Source organism: Amblyraja radiata, chromosome 24 (assembly GCF_010909765.2).
Source record: "Amblyraja radiata isolate CabotCenter1 chromosome 24, sAmbRad1.1.pri, whole genome shotgun sequence".
Classification (NCBI taxonomy): Eukaryota; Metazoa; Chordata; class Chondrichthyes; order Rajiformes; family Rajidae; genus Amblyraja; species Amblyraja radiata.
The window spans coordinates 18,192,346-18,213,066 of NC_045979.1; the positions used below are offsets into that span (position 1 = coordinate 18,192,346).

The 20,721-nt window shown below is 43.4% G+C and overlaps 1 protein-coding gene across 3 annotated transcripts in view; it reads right to left on the bottom strand.

The window, feature by feature from the left end:
* Window positions 1–4,556: 4,556 nt before the first annotated feature.
* inava (innate immunity activator) overlaps window positions 4,557–20,721 on the bottom strand; it is a 46,989-nt gene continuing 30,824 nt past the window's right edge. For all 3 annotated transcript variants that reach the window (XM_033042528.1, XM_033042530.1, XM_033042529.1), the window contains 5 exons: window positions 18,308–18,343; window positions 16,790–17,051; window positions 14,123–14,275; window positions 10,672–11,389; window positions 4,557–5,226 (listed from right to left, as the gene is read on the bottom strand). In XM_033042528.1, coding sequence (XP_032898419.1) covers window positions 5,143–5,226; window positions 10,672–11,389; window positions 14,123–14,275; window positions 16,790–17,051; window positions 18,308–18,343 — 1,253 coding nt within the window. In that variant the 3' untranslated portion in view covers window positions 4,557–5,142. The remainder of the gene's footprint in view (window positions 5,227–10,671; window positions 11,390–14,122; window positions 14,276–16,789; window positions 17,052–18,307; window positions 18,344–20,721) is intronic.

Sequence of the window (20,721 nt, forward strand, 5' to 3'; positions counted from 1 at the left end):
TTACTGTACATGAATTCAGCTGGTGAATTACCTGTTCAGCCTGTTCTGTTGCCATGAAGTTCAATATCTGTCAGCTTGCAGAGAGATGTGGTACTTAGAACATCCTTCGGTGCTTGATTTCCTCCCATCATACTCCTCCAGAAGGCTATTTTTCTTTGGATCCCAATCTTGGTGTTGCACCTATCTCCCCACTTTTAGATTTTTTTGTTCCAGTTTTTAGAGCTACAGCGCAGAAACAGGCCCTTCAGTCCACGCCGACCAGCGATCCCCCATACACTCGTTCTATCCGACATAGTAGGGCACAATTTACAGAGGCCAATTAACCTACAAACCCGCATGTCTTTGGAAAGTGGGAGGAAACTGGATCACCCAGAGAATGGGTAGGAGAATGTTGTTTAAGAGGCTCATAGGGAGAACGTACAAACTCCATACAGACAGCACCCCGTAGTCAGGATCGAACCTGAGTCTCTGGCATTGTGAGGCTGCAACTCTACCATTGCGCCACTGTGTCATAGAGTCATACGGCGTAGAACAGGCCCTTTGGTCCAACTTGCCCACACCGGCCAACATGTCCCAGCTACACTAGTGCCACCTGCCTGTGTTTGTGCCGCCCTATATATCACGAATGTACCCCAACACTACACCGTGATGGTCCATCCCCAATGCAAGTTGCAGAGTCATAGATTTGTAGTCATACAGAACGGAAATAGGCCCATTGTCCCAACTCGTACATGCCGACAAAGATGCCACATCTAAGCTGACTCCATTTGCCTGCATTTAGGCCATATCCCTCTAAACCTTTCCTATCCAGTCCAGGACAAGGGGTCACAGCTCAAGGATAAGGGGGAAATCCTTTAAAACCGAGATGAGAAAATCTTTTTTCACACAGATAGTGGTGAATCTCTGGAACTCTCTGCCACAGAGGGTAGTTGAGGCCAGTTCATTGGCTATATTTAAGAGGGAGTTAGATGTGGCCCTTGTGGCTAAGGGGATCAGAGGGTATGGAGAGAAGGCAGGTACGGGATACTGAGTTGGATTATCAGCCATGATCATATTGAATGGCGGTGCAGGCTCGAAGGGCCGAATGGCCTACTCCTGCACCTAATTTCTATGTTTCTATCCACGTACCTGCCCAAGCCTTTTAAATGTTGTTATAGTATGTGCCTCAACTACCTCCTCTGAGTATCATGCCTGAAATAATATATCTCTCGGACAGCTTTAATAAGCCTTTGCAAAGACAAAGTGGAAGAGTTTCAAAGTGTCTTAATAATTTGCCAGCCTGCGTTACTATAACCAATAGACATATTTACTTGTAAGTTGATGGAAAAATGTTTATTACAGCCAGCTGACCCAAAGAAATAATTTCCATACTTCAAAATACTGTTGTACAAAAACAATACAACTGACCTTCAGGATACATTTGAAGTATTTAATCTGTTTTTTACAGTATTTTTTTAAATAATTTATCCTAGATAATTATAACAATCGTTCATACTTTGAAGTCAAATAATTTTTTGGTAAGTTACAGGTTATGGAGTGGGCATCACACAGCAAGTAACACCTGGTTTAACCTTGGTGCCTCTTGCACGCGGGCTCAGTAGAATATTTCTGTACACTGCTAATCGAGGTTGTGCTTAGGTATACAGTACTAGACTACACGTAAGAAAATAATTTCACTGTACGTTTGCACATGTGACAATAAATGCATCATTTAACCATCAACCTCTGTAAACTGTCCCTACAACGTAACAAAGTGGTAGAATCTGAGGGTAGTTGGTGAGAATGGTATGAGATTAAAAACATGGGATTAATGTAGAATTAGGGTAAAGGGGAAGTTGATGGTCGGTATGGACTCGATAGACTGAAAGGCCTGTTTACCTGCTGCATCTCTATTCGACTTTTATATAGGGTGAGAAAGCCCAATTGCTCATCAGACATTTTGTGTTTGGTTCAATCTTCCCTCAATAAAACAGTGGTGCACAATAGATTTTGCCTCCTCAAGTCTGGGCAGAGCTTTTGCCCCTGGTCTTTGTTGGAATCTACTGAATGGAAAGACACGAGGAACTGAAGTTGCCGGTTTAGCAAAAAAGGACATAAAGTGCTGAAGTAACTCAGCAGGTCAGGGAGCATTTCTGGAAGACATAATAGATGAAGCTTCAGGTCGGGACCCTTCTTCAGAGTGGTGACTTTTCAAGTCGGAACCCTTCTTCAGTCCTACGTCAGAATCTAACCTGACCTGAAATATTTCCTATCCCTGAATATCTACAGACACTCCCTGACCCGTTGAGTTCCTCTCGCACTTTGTGTGCAATTTTTTAGTTACCCAGATAAACTCTTTCAAGTCAGAACCTTTTGTAGACTAAAATAACCTTTTTTTCCCAGACTAGAAATGTCAAAGACTAGAGGGCACAGCTTTAAAGTGAGAGAAGCAACGTTTAAAGGAAATGAGTAGGGAAAGCGTTTTTACATGGTGGGTGCCTGGAATGTGTTGTCAGGGATGGTGGTGGAGGCAGATACGACAGAAGCAGATGTAAGGCTTGTAGATAGGTGTGTGGAAATGCAGGGAATGGATCATGTGCAGGCAGAGGAGATTTATCTTGGCATCATGTTCGGCACAGAGATTGTGGGCCGAAGGGCCTGTTCCTGCGCTGTACTGGCCTATGTTGAAATTGTAGAAGTTCTTGTTAAAAATGATGGCAGAGGGGATGCAATTTTCTTTAGATTTATTCGAAGATCGCCAACATTGCAAATTGATCCCATTTGTACGGAGCTCATTGGCAACTTGCTCACTGGCACTTTCCCCCAGGCCTCGACAGGATTACGTTCACCTCTGATCCACTCTGGGATTTCAAAGCCTCACCATCCCTCAACACCATCTCTCCTCCTTCTTTTTGGTAACCTCCTCTATGCACACTCTTGACCTTTCCCAAACTCTCGTGAGGAAGGGTCTCGACCCGAAACGTTGCCAATTCCATCTCTCCATAGATGCTGCCTCACCCGCTGAGTTTCTCCAGCATTTTGTGTCTATCCCATATTCCACTTCCACTTCCACCATAATGTGGATATCACAATGATGATGTTGGAGTACAGGAAGGAGATTGAGAACTTTGTGTCTTGGTGTTGAGACAAAAACGTTTCTCTCAATGTCAGCAAGACAAAGGAGATAATGATCGACTTCAGGAAGCAAAGCGATACATTTGCATTGACGGCACTGCAGTGGAGATGGTTGAAAACGTCAAATTCCGAGTAAATATCACCACCGACTTCTCCTGGACCACCCATATTATGAAGCAACGACCAAGAAAGCACATCAACTTAGAAGGCTTAGGAAGTTTGGCATGTCCCAACAAACCTCACCAACTTCTACAGATGCGCCAAAGAAAGCATTTTATTGAGACGCACCACGGCTTGATTAGAGAATAGCTCCATCCAAGATGCAGGACATTGCAGTTAATTGTGGATGCACCCCAGACCATCACACAAACCAACCTCCCTTCCACAGACTCCATTTATAGCTCACACTGCCTGGGCAAGGCCAGCAACATAATTAAGGATGTCACACACTGGCCACTCCCTCTTCTCCTCTCTCCCATTGGGCAAAAGGTATAGAAGTGTGAAAACGCACCCCTCAAGATTAAGGGACAATTTCATCCCAGCTGTTATCGGGCAACTCAACCATCCTGCCGCAACCAGAGAGCAGTCCTGAACTACTATCTACCTCTGGGTCCCGCGGACTATCTTTGATCGGACTTTACTGGCTTACGTTGCGATAAACGTTATTCTCTTATCATGTGAATGGCTCAATTATAACCATGTATTGCCTTTCCGTTGGCTGGTTAGCAGGCAACAAAAGCTCTTACTGTACCTTGGTACATGTGACTATAAACTAAAACTGAATCTACAACCCAATTATATGAACATTGAATTCTCCCATTTTAGCTAACTAAACTGCTTCCCCTGCTCCTTTCTCTCCACCTTATTTTTTTCCCTTTCTCTTCACTGTACCCCACTTGGATGGACACCATTTCTCTACTTCCCCATGACACGAAATGCTGGAGTAACTCAGCGGAACAGGCAGCATCTCTGGAGAGATGGAATGGGTGATGTTTCTGGTCAAGACCCTTCTTCAGAATCTCTACTTCCCTTTCCTCTTCCCCCGTCCCCTTCCAAATATATATTCCTTCCTCTGGCTTCACATTTTGCATCTCTTCTATCCATGTATCCTTATCTCACACAATTTGTCTTTTCAGCTCTAGCCTTTGTCCAACCATCTGCCAATGAAAACTCCCTCCCTTCACCTCTATCCACCTATCACTCACCAGAATTTGTCCCCCACCCCACGTCACATCCGTTTTTTCAGTCCGAGGAAAGGATCCCAAACCGAAACATCACCAATCCATGTTCTCCAGAGATGCTGCCTGACCCACTGAGTTATCCCAGCACTTTGCAGTTTTCATTTATGTAAACCAGCACCTTGTACCTCTTCAATACTATTGATGGGATGTTTTCTTCCGTGATAAATTTGTCTAATTTATAGCAGTTCTGACACAATATAATAAAGCAGTAATCAATTTTACTTGGTTAAACTTGTTTGAATCAATGTCTAGAAAACACATCACTATTATTTTCATATATTTTACCCTCTAAAATGAATAACTTTTCAAAAGAACTGTATCGCTCAATAGTTTTAAACTTTTGTAAATCAGATAGCAAAAGGAAAACATAAATAAGAATTTCAATAGAGAAGCATCGATGGACATATAATGCGAGGTAATTACAGACTATCAACCAATGGTCAATATTTGCCACCTATGATCAATAAACAAAAACTCTAATCAGTTAGCACCAGAAACGCAAATCCGCAATGAAGAATTAACAGGAACACCATTCCAGGGGCAGGAAGAGAAATGATTCCATTCAAATACTTGTGAACATTTAGATTAAGGTATGGTTGCGATCTTGAGTTTTTGGTCCAGAAAGCAGACATGAAAATTTTTGTCATTGAAATGGCAATGTGGAAAAAAAATGGAAGATTTGGACGAATGTCGATACATGTTGTTTCTTCACTAAGACGGACGTTATTGCCACGGCCAACCGACTTCATTACGATGATCAGGAATTTCAACCCGCAAAATTCCGGCTTTAGAATTGGCTTGCCATCTCTGACTCCTCTGTCATGTACCACTGATTTTGTGCACAATCTCTGCCCCAATGCGGCATGTGTCTCTGTGAAAAACAAGAAGAAAACGATAAATAAGTTCATGTTCATGTCATAGGAGCAAAGTTAGGCCATTCCGCACATCGTCATTCAATCGTGGCTGATTAATCTTTCCCTCTCAAACCCATTCTCCTGCCTTGACACCCTTACTAATCAAGAATCTTGTCAATCTCCGCCTTAAAAATATTGAAATGACTTTGGCCTCCACAGCTGTCTGAAATGCACAAAATCTGCTTTTATTGTTACAAAAAGACACAAAGTGCTGGAGTAACTGGGTGGGTCAGGCAGCATCTCTGGAGAATATGAATAAGTGATATTTCGGGTTGGACCCTTTCTTTAGAAACTTCTTTAGAATCTTATAGAAACTTACAAAATTCTTAAGGGGTTGGACAGGCTAGATGCAGGAAGATTGTTCCCGATGGTGGGGAAGTCCAGAACAAGGGGTCACAGTTTAAGGATAAGGGGGAAATCTTTTTGGACCGAGATGAGAAAAATTTTTTTGTGGTGAATCTCTGGAATTCTCTGCCACAGAAGGTAGTTGAGGCCAGCTCATTGGCTATATTTAAGAGGGAGTTAGATGTGGCCCTTGTGGCTAAAGGGATCAGGGGGTATGGAGAGAAGGCAGGTACAGGATACCGAGTTGGATGATCAGCCATGATCATATTTAATGGCGGTGCAGGCTCGAAGGGCCGAATGACCTACTCCTGCACCTATTTTCTATGTTTCTATGTTTAGAAACGTCATCTATCCATGTTCTCCAGGGTTGCTGCCTGGCCATCTGCAGTTCCTTGTTTCTACTTATTGTAAAGAAGTTTCAGTAAATCCTAGTTTAGTTTTGTTTATTATTTTCACATGTACCGAGATACAGTGAAAATCTTCTGTTAGACACACGAGGAACCATTTATAGATGGCCAATCAACCTACAAACCCGCAAGTCTTTGGGATGCGCGAATAAACTGGAGCATCCGGTAGAAAACCAAACAGTCATAGAGAGAACGTGCAAACTCCACGCAGACAGCACCCGAGGTCAGGATCGAACCTGGGTCTCTAGCGCCACTGTGCTGCCTCCATTATGTACTGGTCCAGGTGAGCTTTCCTATCAGAAAACCAGACCTGTAGAGTTTTCCTGTTGCATCTAGATTAGGAATATGTTATTTGATTAATTTGCTAATTACTAATTACTAAGGTTAAATCAGCAGTAACCCCAAATCTCTCCACTCTATTTCTAGTTACTGCTTCTCATTTGCATGAAAGAGTTTCTTCTCTCTTACATGTCGCAGTGCCCTCTAATCTGGCTCTCAGCATTTCACCTGACGTTATGGGCACAACCAAAGATACTAGACGAGCGCTTCTCTAGTATCTTTGGGCACATCAACAGGATGTGGTTGAGACATGGACAGTTATTATGAGTCATTATTTGCAAAAACGCTGATGGTTGATTTTTACCCCTATTAAATTGCTGCAGCTACAGATCAATTGTCATCAGTTGAAAAAGTCCATGCAGAACCCAAACAGTAAAGCATTATAAGGCGTATCAGTTCTGCCAGAATCTGATGTGTGCAACGGCTAAATCAAAATGGTTGACTTCTCCATTAAACATTAAACCTGTCTAGTTTTTAGTTTTAGAGATACAGCATGGAAACAGGCATTTCGGCCCATCGAGTCCATGTCGAACATTGATCTCACATTCATACCAGTTCTATGCTATCCCACTTTCTCCACCACTCTCCACACACTAGCAATTGACAGAAGCCAATTAACCTACAAACCCGCACGTCTTTGGGAGGTGGGAGGAAACCAGAGCACCCGGAGGAAACCCACACGGTCACAGGGAGATCATGAAAACTCCACACAGACAACACCCGAGATCAGGATTGAACCCGGGACCCTGGTGCTGTGGGGCAGCAGCTCTACTGAAGGGTGTCACTGGCTCAGAAGGATCAATCTGATGGACTCCAGAGAGTCGTGGTTTTGAAAAGACCTCTGGTGTTTGGGGAGAAAGGGTTATAGGGGTTGGTAATGGTGGACTAGCAGCAACATCACAAGTTGATTTGATGCTTGATTAGTACAGATGTCAGAGGTTATGGGGAGAAGGCAGGAGAGTGGGGTTAGGAGGAAGAGATAGATCAGCCATGATTGAATGGCGTAGACTTACTTGGGCCGAATGGCCTAATTCTACTCCTATCCCTTATGACCTTACGATGCTTAGTTGAGCGTGACGACTTAAGTGAAGCATTAAATGTACAGGAATCCTAATCTGACATTGCAAATACCCAGTTGGCCTGGGAGCATCCAGTTCCCCAAATCAAAGTGGTCCAAGTTCTCCTGCGGTGCTCCAAGGGGAATTTTGCATAGAGAATGGCATAATGCCACAGAATAGTGGTGCAAAATTTTGGAGGATGAATGCATGATTTAAGGCAACAAGTGCCATGTTGAATTTCTGACGTGATGTTTACGATCTGGAAACGATCATTATTGTTTTGCACGCTGAGAAATCCAAGTTTCAATTGCACTTTTGTTGCCATAACTGCCACGCAATTTAATTTCTCGCCTATTGATTATGTCTGCAAATAGTCAAGAACAATGCAAGAAAATTAACACTGTCAAGATGTAGATTTTGTTCTGCAGGGTTTCCTCCGACATCCCAAAGATGTGCGGGTTTATGGGATAATTGCCGCGAGCGTGTAGAGAGTGTATGAGAACGTGGGATAAACAGAACTAGAGTGAATAGATTATCGATGGTCGGCATCAGACTGAAGAAGGTCTCGACCCGAAACCTCACCCGTTCCTTCTCTCCAGAGATGCTGCCTGTCCCGCTGAGTTACTCCAGCTTTTTGTGTCTATCTTATATAAAAGTACAGTACAGGCCCTTCGGCCCATAATGTCTGTGCCAAACATGAGGGGAAAATAAACCAATCTCCTCTACCTGCACATGACCCATATCCCTCCTATCCATGTGCCGAGCTGAAAACCTCTTAAACAACATTCTCCTTCCCGTTCTCCGGGTGATCCAGTTTCCTCCCACATCTCACACATGCAGGTTTGGAGGTTAAATGGCCTCTGTAAATTGCCCATAGCATTTAGGGAGTGGACAAAAAAGTGAGATAACATAGAACTAGTGTGAAGGGTGATCGGTGGAGCTTGTGGGACGAAGGGCCTGTGTCCATGCTGTATCTCAAAATTTAAAACTAACACTGATTGGGAACAGAGCAGCTAAGACAAGATTAAAAAAGACCTGGATGGAGAAGAGCACACAGTCAAAGAGAAGGGGGTTTTCCAAGGCTTTTGAAACCAGCTGCAGGGAGTTGGACCAAAGGGGAAGACCACAGTACTGTAAGCAAAACCATCAAAGGTTGCTTGGTGAACAAGGAGCGACATGTAGTTTGAGAAACAGTGAATATTTCCATCCAGGGATATGCACCTGGAGAAGATCACCTGTGCAGGATGTGGAAAGATTTTATAGTCACCAAAAAGGATTTTGAAATGAAAGAAGTTCATTGTTGCATATCTAAGTAGATGCCACTAAGCCAAGATGAACTCAAATGACCCTTGAATGTTAATGCAGCCTTTGGACTTTTAAAACGGTTTGTACTGACATCTCTATTGAACACATTATGTCGACATACATCTCCTTATCTGGAGTAAAGCTCTACTTCATTATTCGTCTTGCCAATGTGCAAGACAATTAATCTTGTCATGATGTTAGTCAAATAATCAAACACTCGAGATCATTCAAGTCTGAAACTTTTTCTTTGAAGGATATTTCTTCAGCTTGGAAACAGGCCCTTTGTCCCATCGGGTCCATTGCTCACCCGTTCACACTAGGTCAATGTCATCTCACTGTCTCATCCACTCTCTGCATTCTACGGGCAATTTACAGGGCAATTAACCTGCACAAATGCCCACCCCGACCAACATGCCCAACTTTCCTGGTCCCACCCACACTGCCTGCATTTGGCCCATATCCCTCTAAACATATCCTATGCATGAACCTGCATAAATGTCCAAATTAATTTTGGTCTGGCTGGTTCACTCCATTATTATTATTCCAGCAACAAATCCCTCACTGATTTATAGAATTGCAGCTAATCATCACTCCTTAGTAGCTGCCTCGTCAATGTTTATATAATTCCTGCAAAACCTTGTTTGTTTCAGCAATCCTTTGACAACTACACAATCATTTGATGTAGTGTTTCCTGTCATGCCTTGTGGGCAGCAGAGCTTTGTGCCTTTGCATTCATTAAAGGCTGATCTAGTTACATATTTATGACAGTCAATATAACGGGAGGTAATATAACTACTGTGAAAGATTCCTAAAATGGTGAAGACCACATTTGCTAGACTTCTAGTTCCAATGGGATGTTTCTCTGTCCTAACATGTTTTGTATTCAACTTGTTTAGGCAGCAAATAACACAGATATTTCTAACCACAGTGTAACCAAACTCACATGAATTGAGAAGAGATGATAACCTGATCAAATACGAACTTGCCTGAACACAAAATAAACTGTCTACTTGAATTAAATAGGGAATTCCCAGGTGATGTTTCGGATCGGGACCCTTCTTCAGAATAGTCTATCCAGACGCACAGTGTCTCTTGCCCAGAGTTGGGGAATGGAGAACCAGAGGACATAGGTTTAAGGTTAAAGGGAAAAGATTTAATAGGAGCCTGAGGGGTAACATTTTTATACAAAGGGTGGTGGGTGTATGGAACGAGCTGCCGGAGGAGGTAGTTGAGGCAGGTACTATTGCAATGTTTAAAAAATAATTGGACAGGTACATGGATTGGATAGGTTTTGAGGAATATGGGCCAAACGCAGGCAGGTAGGACTAGTGTAGCTGGGACATGTTGGCAGCCAGGTGTGGGCAAGTTGGGCTGAAGGGCCTGTTTCCACAATATATGACTATGACTGTCCTGACCCAAAACATCGCCATGTCCTTCAGAGATGCTGCCTGACCCATTGAGTTACTCCAGCACTTTGTGTTCTGCACAAGATTCCAGCACCTGCAGTTCCTTGTGTCTCCAATGAACTAAAAGCTTGTAAATCCAAATATAATGTCAGTGGAATTAATCATGAGAATTTTTAGCGTGCAGTTTGCATCTCAAAGCGGCTTAAAATTGTGCTCTTTGAGTTTAGTCTAGTTTAGAGATACAGCGCGGAAACAGGCCCTTCGGCCCACCGAGTCCGCTCTGACCAGCGATCCCCTTACACAAGCACAATCCTACACACTAGGGATAATTTACAGTTTTTACTGAAGCCAATTAACCTACAAACCTGTATGTCTTTGGAGTGTGGGAGGAAACCGGAGCACCCAGAGAAAACCCACGCGGTCACAGGGAGAACGTACAAACTCCGTGCAGACAGCACGCGTAGTCAGGATCGAACCCGGGTCTCTGGTGTTCATTTACTAGATTTACTGCGTATTTTGAAAATTCATTTGGATGGTCTTACCTGCAAGGGTAGAGCTGGCCAACGCATGTACTGCTCTCTGCTTCGGCTGTGAGATCTCGGACCCCGGAAAGCCCCCTGTCTGTCCAGCGAGTGGGGATGGCCATTTCTCTGTCTGGCCCTCTCATGCCATGACTGAAGCTCATCCGACACAACATCCCTGTGCAAGGTTCTGTTGGGGTACTCTTTTAGTGACGGAGTCCGCACGATCCTGCAGAGAGACGTAGTAATTCGCTGCAATGGCAGTGAGTTTTTCTCATCGCTGTAATGGCAGTCTCGGTAGAGTGGAGGGTTGAAGTAATGTACTGCATTATATTGGCGATTTGGGTCACTCTCCCACATATGACCTGTTGCATTCCCCTCTCTGTGCTCAATGGTTCTATAACGTGGGAAAGGCTGGCTTGGATTACACTGGTAAAATCCATTACCTGGTAGGACAGATGCATCCATGTTTGCAGGCAAGTTGCACATTTGCCAGTGTCTGGGTTCTGCAGCTCTATATGTAAGAGGTGACTGAATATATGGTAAAGTTGAGGCACCAGAGCTACTAAACTCAGAGCCGGCATATCCACTCACATAATATGGCCTCATGTGTAAATTCTCATTGGCCTTATTTCCACGATTATTTGACACAATAACAGTATCATTTGTCGTTCTTCTCTGAGGATTCAAGGTGCGACTTCTTTGATCGGTTGCTGCAAAAGGGCTCACATCCAAATATCTGTTTGGCATCAAACAAGGTAAAATAGGTTCAGTTATTAGCTCTATATTCACCCGTCAAACTCTCCAGCCTTTCAGCTGTCAGCTAATCATGAATACAAAATATTAAAGAATTGATTTCAAGCTTAGCTTTAGTTTAGTTTAGAGGTTCAGCATGGAAATACATCCACCGAGTCCAACAGTCACCCCGTTCACACTAGTTTTACGTTATCCGACTTTCTCATTCACTCCCTGCACACTAGGGGCAAGTTACAGAGGCCGATTAACTTACAAACCCGCATATTAGAATTTAGAGATACAGCGTGGAAACAGGCCCTTCGGCCCACCGAGCCTGCGCCGACCAGTAGACCTCGAACACTAGCCCTATTCTACACATTTGGGACAATTTATTATTTTTACCGAAGACAATTAATCTACAAACCTGTGCGTCTTTGGGATATCGGAGCAAATCAGAGCACCTGGAGAAAAGCCACGCGGTCACAGTGAGAACGCATAGATGCCGTACAGAGAGCGCCCATAGTCAGGATCAAACCCGGGTCTCTGGCGCAGTAAAGCAGCAGCTCTACCACTGTGCCCCCCCTTATGACTCACAGCACCCTGGCTACACTCTCATCTCGGTTCTGCCATTGGGAAGAAGGTACAGGAGCCTGAAAACCATGACATACCAGTACAGGATCATAGAAACATAGAAAATAGGTGCAGGAGTAGGCCATTCGGCCCTTCGAGCCTGCACCGCCATTCAAAATGATCATGGCTGATCATCCAACTCAGTATCCTGTACCTGCCTTCTCTCCATACCCCCTGATCCCTTTAGCCACAAGGGCCACATCTAACTCCCTCTTAAATATAGCCAATGAACTGGCCTCAACTGCCTTCTGTGGCAGAGAATTCCACAGATTCACCACTCTCTGTGCGAAAAATGTTTTTCTCATCTTGGTCCTAAAAGACTTCCCCCTTATCCTTAAACTGTGACCCCTTGTTCTGGACTTCCCCAACATCGGGAACAATCTTCCTGCATCTAGCCTGTCCAACCCCTTAAGAATTTTGTACGTTTCTATAAGATCCCCCCTCAATCTTCTAGATCAGCTTCTTCCCAACAACCATCAAGCTCTTGACAACATTAACCTGAAACCCTACCTCAGCAACTGTTACCTACCATGGACTTTGTTTCGGTTGCACGCTGTACTTCAGTTTTACACTACTAAGGTCTGGTTACCTAGTATTATCAATTATTCATTTATTGCCTTATCGATTATTGTACATTTATCTGTGTGTTATTGTGCTAATGGGCCTCTACAGTTACAGCAAGTAAGAATCTCATCGTTCTGCTGCAGGAACATAGTATAATTAAACACACTTGACTCCCATCTCTTGTGCCTTGTGTAAGGTCAGGCATCACTGATGGTTAAGCCCCATCCACAGTAGGGGTTCCAGCACATCACTGGTTTAATGTGTGGAAGAATTTGCAAACCTTAATCCTTAAACAGGTTATAACCTGCAGAAGGGTACACAAAAATGCTGGAGAAACTCAGCGGGTGCAGCAGCATCTATGGAGTGAAGGAAATAGGCAACGTTTCAGGCCGAAACATTGCCTATTTCCTTCGCTCCATAGATATATGGAACGATCTGCAACGGTTGAGAAGACATTTGGACAGGTACATATAATATAGGAAAGGTTGAGAGAGGGATGTGGGCCAAATGTAGGCAGGTGAGACTATTGTAGATGGGGCCTCTTGATTGGCATGAACGAGTTGGGCCAAAGGGCCTGTTCCTGAGTTGTATGTCTCCAGTCTTTTGATGATGGAAGGATGTTGTTAAGCTGGAAAGTGTACAGAGAAGGTTTACGAGGATGTTGACAATTTAGAGGGTCTGAGTTATAAGGAGAGTTTGGTCAGGCTAGGACCGTATTCCTTTGGAACGCAGGAGGCTGGGGGGTGATCTTATAGAGGTGTATAAAATCATGACGGGAATAGATAGGGTGAAAGCCCTGGAGTCTTTTACCCAGAGTCGGGGTATCAAAACCAGAGGATATAGGTTTAAGGTGAGGAGGAAAAATAAGTACCTAAGGGGCAATTTTTTCACTCAGTGGGTGGTGGATATATGGGACGAATCGGCAGAGGAGATAGTTGAGGCAGGTACAATTACAGCATTTAAAAGATACTTGAACAGGTGCATGGATAGGAAAGGTTTAGAGAGATATGAAGCTAGCTTAGATGGGGCATCTTAGTCGGCATGGGTGAGTTAGCTCGAAGGGCCAGTTTTCATGCTGTATGACTCCATGAGTCTTGACTTTATTCCATAAATGAGTTGTGTAGCTCTTAAAGAGTTTTAGAATATTTAGTTTAGTTTAGTTTAGTTTAGAGTTACAGCATGGAAACAGGCCCTTTGGCCCACCCAGTCCACGCTGAACAGCAATCACCGTACACTAGTTCTATCCTACATACTGGGCACAATTTACCAAAGCCAATTAATCTACAAACCTGAATGGCTTTGGAGTGTGGGAGGAAACAGGAGCACCTGGAGAAAACCCATGAGGTCACAGGGAGAACGTATAAACTCTGTACAGATGGCACCTGTAGTCAGGAGTGACCCCAGGTCTCTGGCGCTGTAAGGCATCAACTCTACCCTGCCCCCTTGTGCCTCCCAATACCTTTTGAGTGTAGTTTTTGTTCAGATTAGAAATGATTCCAGTTACCAGAGAAAAATACGCCATAACATTTCGTCATCCTCTTACCTGCCTGTTTGATGTTGAACACGCCCCCTCATTTCTGGTGTTGAGGGCGCACTTGGTGAGTTTTGATTCTGGCAGTGACTGCTCCTCATTTCAAAGTGCTGAAAGGGTGAAAAATCATTCAGTACAGACTCCACTGGGGTCACTGCTGGGCTACTGAAAAATTAACAAAAGAAACAAATCAGCGACATTAGAAAAAAAAAAAGCAAAGTGCTGGAGTAACTCAGTGGGTCAGGCGGTATCTCTGGAAAACATGGATAGGCGACGTATCAGGTCCTGACCAGAAATGTCACCTTTTGAGTCCAAGAAAGGGCCCCGACTCTAAAACATCATGTGTTCATGTTCTCTGGCGATGCTGCCTGACCCATTGAGTTACACCAGCACTGTGTGCCTTTTCTTTGTAAACCAGCATCTGCAGTTCCTTGTTTCTACAAAGCTTCTTAGATGCTTATACTGTATATACCAGTAAATTTACTTTGTCTGCATTATCTTATTTAATGATATCATGACAGGAATCATGAAATGCATGGTTTGTATGGCAACACTAGCAGAAATAGAACTAATATTAAGAAAACTATTCACTTCATCTCTGAAAGTTTAATTTAGTTTAGTTTAGAGATACAGCGTGGAAACAGACCCTTTGGCCACCGAGTCCACGCCGTCCAGCGATCCCCGTACACTAGCACTAATTTTACAATTTTACCAAGCCAATTAACATACAAATCTGTACATCTTGGGAGTGTGGGAGGAAACCCGAGCACCCAGAGAAAACCCGCGCAGGGCACAGGGAGAACGTACGAACTCCGTACAGACAGCACCCGTAGTTGAGATCGAACCCGGGTCCCCGGCACTGTAAGGCAACAACTCTATCGCTGCGCCACCATACCAAGGTAAATTTGTTATCTCGGACATTCCATCTTGGTAAGATTATATATCACTTCAACTGATTCAGCAATGAACTCCAAGATCATTTGGTTTTCCTGGTTCATAATGCTCAAGAATGTTACTCACAGATTCCACCAGAATATACGATTACAAATAGGCTGTCAAGCATGCAAAACTGGTTCACATCCCAGACAAGCAAACATTGTCAGTTCAGACAGAAACCAATAATCTGTGTTCGTTTCTATTTGGCTATGCACATTGTTAAACAAATTTGATGTGATTCCCTGCACCTGTGCAATGATTTCCGATTTCCAGCATTTGAGTTTAGTTTAGTTTATTGTCACATGTACCGCTTTAGTTGCCTGCTAACTAGACAGTAAAAGACAATACATGATTACAATGGAGCCGTCCACAGTGTACAGATACATGATAAAGGGAATAATGCTAATAACATTTAGTGCAAGATAAAGTCCAGTAAAGTCCAATCAAAGATAGTCTGAGGGTCTCCACTGAGGTAAATAGTAGCTCAGGACTGCTCTCTAGTTGGTGATAGGATGGTTCAGTTGCCTGTTTTGTTTGTTATACTATTCTTATACCAATGTAAAGCATTTTGGCCAACAAGAGTTGTTTTTTTAAATGTGCTATATAAATAAAAGTGACTTGACTTGACTTGATAACAGCTGGGAAGAAACTATGAGGTGTGTGTTTTCCCACTTTTATACCTTTTGCCTGAGGGAGAGGGAAGAAGAGGGAGTGGCTAGGATGTGACTCGTCCTTGTTTATGCTGGTTGGGGTGGGAGATTGCAACCTTCACGTGGCCCACCCTGTTTTTACTAATGCAATAATGTGGGAGGAAACCGAAGGTCTCTGCGAAAACCCACGCAGGTCACGGGAAGAACGTACAAACTCCGTATGGACAGCACCCGTAGTCGGGATCGAACCCAGGTCTCCGGCGCTGCATTCGCTGTGAGGCAGCAACTCTACTGCTGCGCCACCGTGCCACCCATGAATGAAATTTAATTCATGCATCCTCTGGAGACTGAGGACATTTGGCATGTCTCCATGACTCATAAACCCCTACAGATGCACCACAGAAAGCATCCTGTCAGGTTGGGAACAGCTCTGCCCAAGACCGCAAGAAGCAGCAGAGAGTTTTTAGATCTACACTTCTCGATGCCTCGGAAAAGCAGGCAGCATAATCAAAGACTTGTTCCTCCCCATACATTCCTTCTTCACCCTGCTCCCATCTGGCAGAAGGTGCAAGAGCAGGCACCACCAGAGTCAGGAAAAGTGTCTTCCCCTCTGTTATCAGGCTTCTGAATGGCTCTTCCATAAGCTAGGGTTCTGTCCGATTCACTTCTACTTAATTGAGAACAGTGGACTGAGTCAACAGAACTGTTGCATTATAATACTGGGAACTATATTCTGCACTCAGTATCCTCCCTTTTGTTCCACATAATGTACTTGAGTTTGACGTATTTATGTGCATTATTGTCTGATCTGATGGGATAGCATGCATTGCCCCACATGTTATTTAGACTTTAGAGATACAGTGCGGAAGCTGGCCCCTTGGCCCACTGAGTCTGTATCAACCAGCTCGATAGGCTGATAAACCTACTTCCATGTTGTGTTTTTCAATCAATCAATATATTTCTGATCTATGTTCTAACTTTGCAAAATGGGAATATCAAATGCATTTTGATAGGATGCGGGAACCCTGCCAATGACTTTAGCAACACTCCAATTGAGCACCGATCCTCATGAGATAATAAACGCAAGCTATACCTTGACTTGCTATTTAAAGAGCAACGCCTTTTCACTCTCTCGTAGGGTTTGTCCAGATTAGATTCCATCCATGCAGTGTCCATGATGGGTGATTTGTCATAGTCATTGCACTGATAACGGCCCAGGACAAGTCCTTCCAGAGTTTGGGGTGGGGTGCGTCTATGGGGCTGCAGAAGAAGCAGCGGTGAGTTACTTCTCTGTAACGGATGGGTCGCTGCCAAGAATTCTGTGGACGAGCATTGACTGTGACGCTGTTTTGTGTCTGTGGAAATCAAACAATAGCATGGGTCAATGAAAGAGGAAAAAATATAGATTTAGTTTAGTTTTGTTGAGAGATACAGCGCGGAAAGAGGCCTTTCAGCCCACCGAGTCTGTGCCGACCAGCGAACCCCGCACATTACCACTATCCTTGGGACAATTTACATTTACACCATGCCAATTAGCCTACAAACCCACACTTCTCTAGAGTGTGGAAGGAAACCAAAGATCTCGGAGAAAACCCACGCGGTCACGAAGAGAACGCACAAACTTCAGGACAGACAACACCCGTAGTCGGGATCGAACCCGGGCCTCAGGCACTGTAGGCGCTGAAAGGCAGCAACTCTATTATTGCGCCACCGTGCCACCCAATATTTCAAAGAATTCGATAAAACAATAAATTATCTATTTGTTCATGAGATATCAACATTAACAATGGGCCCAGCATTCAATGCCATCCCTAATTTCTCCTGAGCTGAATAGCTATTGCAGAGGGCAGTTAAGAGACAACTTGAATGATGGGGCACGAGAGGTGTGGGTTGGACCAGGCAGATTTTACAATAACTACAATAGGTTTTCATTACTGATACTGCTTATTTATTCCAAAGTTATTTAATTACTTAAATTACTTGCTGCTGCAGGTAAGAATTTCATTGTTCCATTTCGGGACATATGACAATAAAACATTTTTGACGCTTGGCTCTTAAACTCCTTGGTTGCACTTGAATTCAAACTTATCTGTCCAGATCAAATGTGCTGCTTACAAAAGCAAAACACAAAACTGGGCGGCACAGTGGCGCAGCAGTAGTTGCTGCCTTGCAGCGCAAGAGACCCAAGTTTGATTCTGCACTAGGGATGCTGTCTGTACGGAGCTTGTACGTTCTCCCTGTGACCACGTGGATTTCCTCCCACACTCCAAAGATGTATAGATTTGTAGGTTAATTGGCTTTGGTAAAATTGTAGATTTGATTGTAAATAGAGGGGAAAGGGTGTCAGATAATGGTGTAATGGTGCGTTTATTCTTAAATATGCAAACACAGTGAAATTATTTTCATACAAGAGGGAAGAGAAGATGCGAAATGTATAGCTGGTGGGAGGGGTTTGTGTGCAAGTGGAGAGAGAGAGGAAGGGAAAGGGAGGGGGGGGGGGGAATAATAGGTAAATGAGAGACTTGGGATGGGATGAGTACATCTTGTTCGATTTCCCTGTTTTATTCCACCAAGCAGAACCAATTTTACCCCCTTAATGTTGAGAACTTACCATCTTCCAGAGAACTGTCATCAGAGGCACCCGGTCCTAAAATTAAAACATAAGAAATGAAATCTTTTTGCAAACGAATAAAATCTTTTATGTTTGCATTATAACTTAATGAAACAAACTTAGTAATCCAAAGATAGAAAGGTCTTGATCCGAAACATCACCCGTTCCTTCTCTCCAGAGATGCTTTCTGTCCCACTGTTACTCCAGCTTTTTGTGTCTATCTTCAGTTTAAACCAGCATCTGCAGTTCCTTCTCACACAAACTAAATAATGGCCCTTCAGCCCATCAAGTCCATGCTGACCCACTAGCCCAAGTCTCAAAACCCTACAGAGTATCACAGTACCCAATAAACTGTAATTATTGTCACTACTTGTGAAAGGAGAACCAGCTAATATTTTTGGTATGGATCACAGGCCTAGAATATTAATTATTTATCCTTCCACTAACCGATTGATAGAACAATACAGAATGGAAAGAGGCCCTTTGGTCCATTGAGTCCATGCCGACTGTCAAAGACCCATTCACACCAGTTGAAAAAGCTACTTTTTATAACTACTAAACCAGGTTCGCTTCTTAATAAACAGACACCACACAAACTGTTTGGTAGACCAGTTCACAACTTTACTTATTATCGGCCGATGGAAGGGAGGGAGAACTCCAGTCAAGTGACCATTACAGACACTTGACCGTCCTCCATTCACCTCTCTGAACAACAGAATTACATTGCCTTAAATAGGGTTTTTTTGTCCCCTTAGCACATTTCACAGACATTAGTCATGGTCAGAGGTACAGGAAAAGGTTTCCACAGAATGCATCACATCAAAGGCCTTTTGTTTACATGTTACAAGATAACATTGGCCATTTGGTTTACGACATTTTATCTTTCCACTTCCCTGTTCCTCTCTCGTCCTTCATAAACATTGGCTATTTGGATAAGGCCATTTTATCTTCACAGAGATCACCCTAGCTCTGTCATTTGGTCCTTCATAAACATTGGCCATTTGGTTTATGGCATCTTACACTCAAAGATGTGACTAGCTGTTTCTCTGCTTGTCACTTGGGAGACAATGTTATAGGATTTATTATCCCACACACCCGCAACCTGAGGCAAGCCTAATTTGAGACTAAATATAAGCTGTAAGCTAGCCCAGAAGCCAATCTAATATCATCTTATATTTTAACTAAAATTCAGCTTCATCACAGTTCTATAGTATCCTACTTTTCATGCACTCCCTATATGTTACAGGGCAATTTACAGAGGCCAATTAACCTCCAAACCCACAGACCTTTGGGATGTGGGAAGAAACCAGAGCACCCAGAGGAAATCTAAGGGGGAACGTGCAAACCCCTCACGGACAGCACCTGGGTGTTCTGACATCCTCCCACATCTCACGGATGATTAGTATGTTAATTGACTGCTGTAAATGGCCTGAGGTGTGCAGGTGAGTGTTAGAAGTCAAGGTGTTGAAGGCATTCATTGGAGACTGAATTGGAATTAACAAATGATTAGTGTAAATGAGTGCTGATTACTTGATGGCCACTGTGGACTTGGTGGGTTGAAGGGGCTGTCTCTGTGCTGTATAACTCTACGGTTCTAAGATTAGAAAAGTGTAAAAAAGGTCAATTCATTGCAGCCCAATGAAAATAACATCTCTACTAGCAAAGACCAACTCTAGTAAGGATTGGGCCAGAATTGTTTACCGTGTATTATATTTACACATCTGTTGTGCTGCTGCAAGTAGGAATTTCATTGCTCCGTTTTGGGACATATGACAATAAAACACTCTATCCTCTTCACCCTTGAGAAGAGTCAGTAATGTTTCTTGGGCCCACAGAAGGAACTTGGGTTGCTGGAACCAAGAGTTCCTTTGGCTATCTTCCCTAATTCCAGGAATAATTTCTCAAAACATCTACACCCAACAATTCCCCGTACAAGAGTGAACTTCCCATTAACAGGGAACACCTCAGCATTACGGTACAAGGTCAGACTTTGAGAGTTATGAATCACTATATCCATCACTAAAGAAATATTTATGATTATTGTCAACCATGTGAATTATAGAAAGCCCTGAGAGTGGTTACATTAATCAGTTGTCTTACTAATACTTCTTTGTCTACAAAAGTGGTCCTACATTTAAATACAGGTTGCCTAACATTACAAAATGAAACAGTTATGACCTGACTGTCCACATATCTCATAGAGTCATGACACTATACAACATGGAAACAGGCCCTTCACCCCTATGTGTCCATGGCGACCAAAATGCCGCATCTAAGCTAATCCCACTTCCCCACGTTTGGTCCATATCCCTCTAAATGTTTCCTATCCATGTGCCTGTCCAAATATCTTTTAAATGCTGTTATTGTACCTGCTTCAAATACTTCATCTGGTAGATTTCCATATACCAAATGCC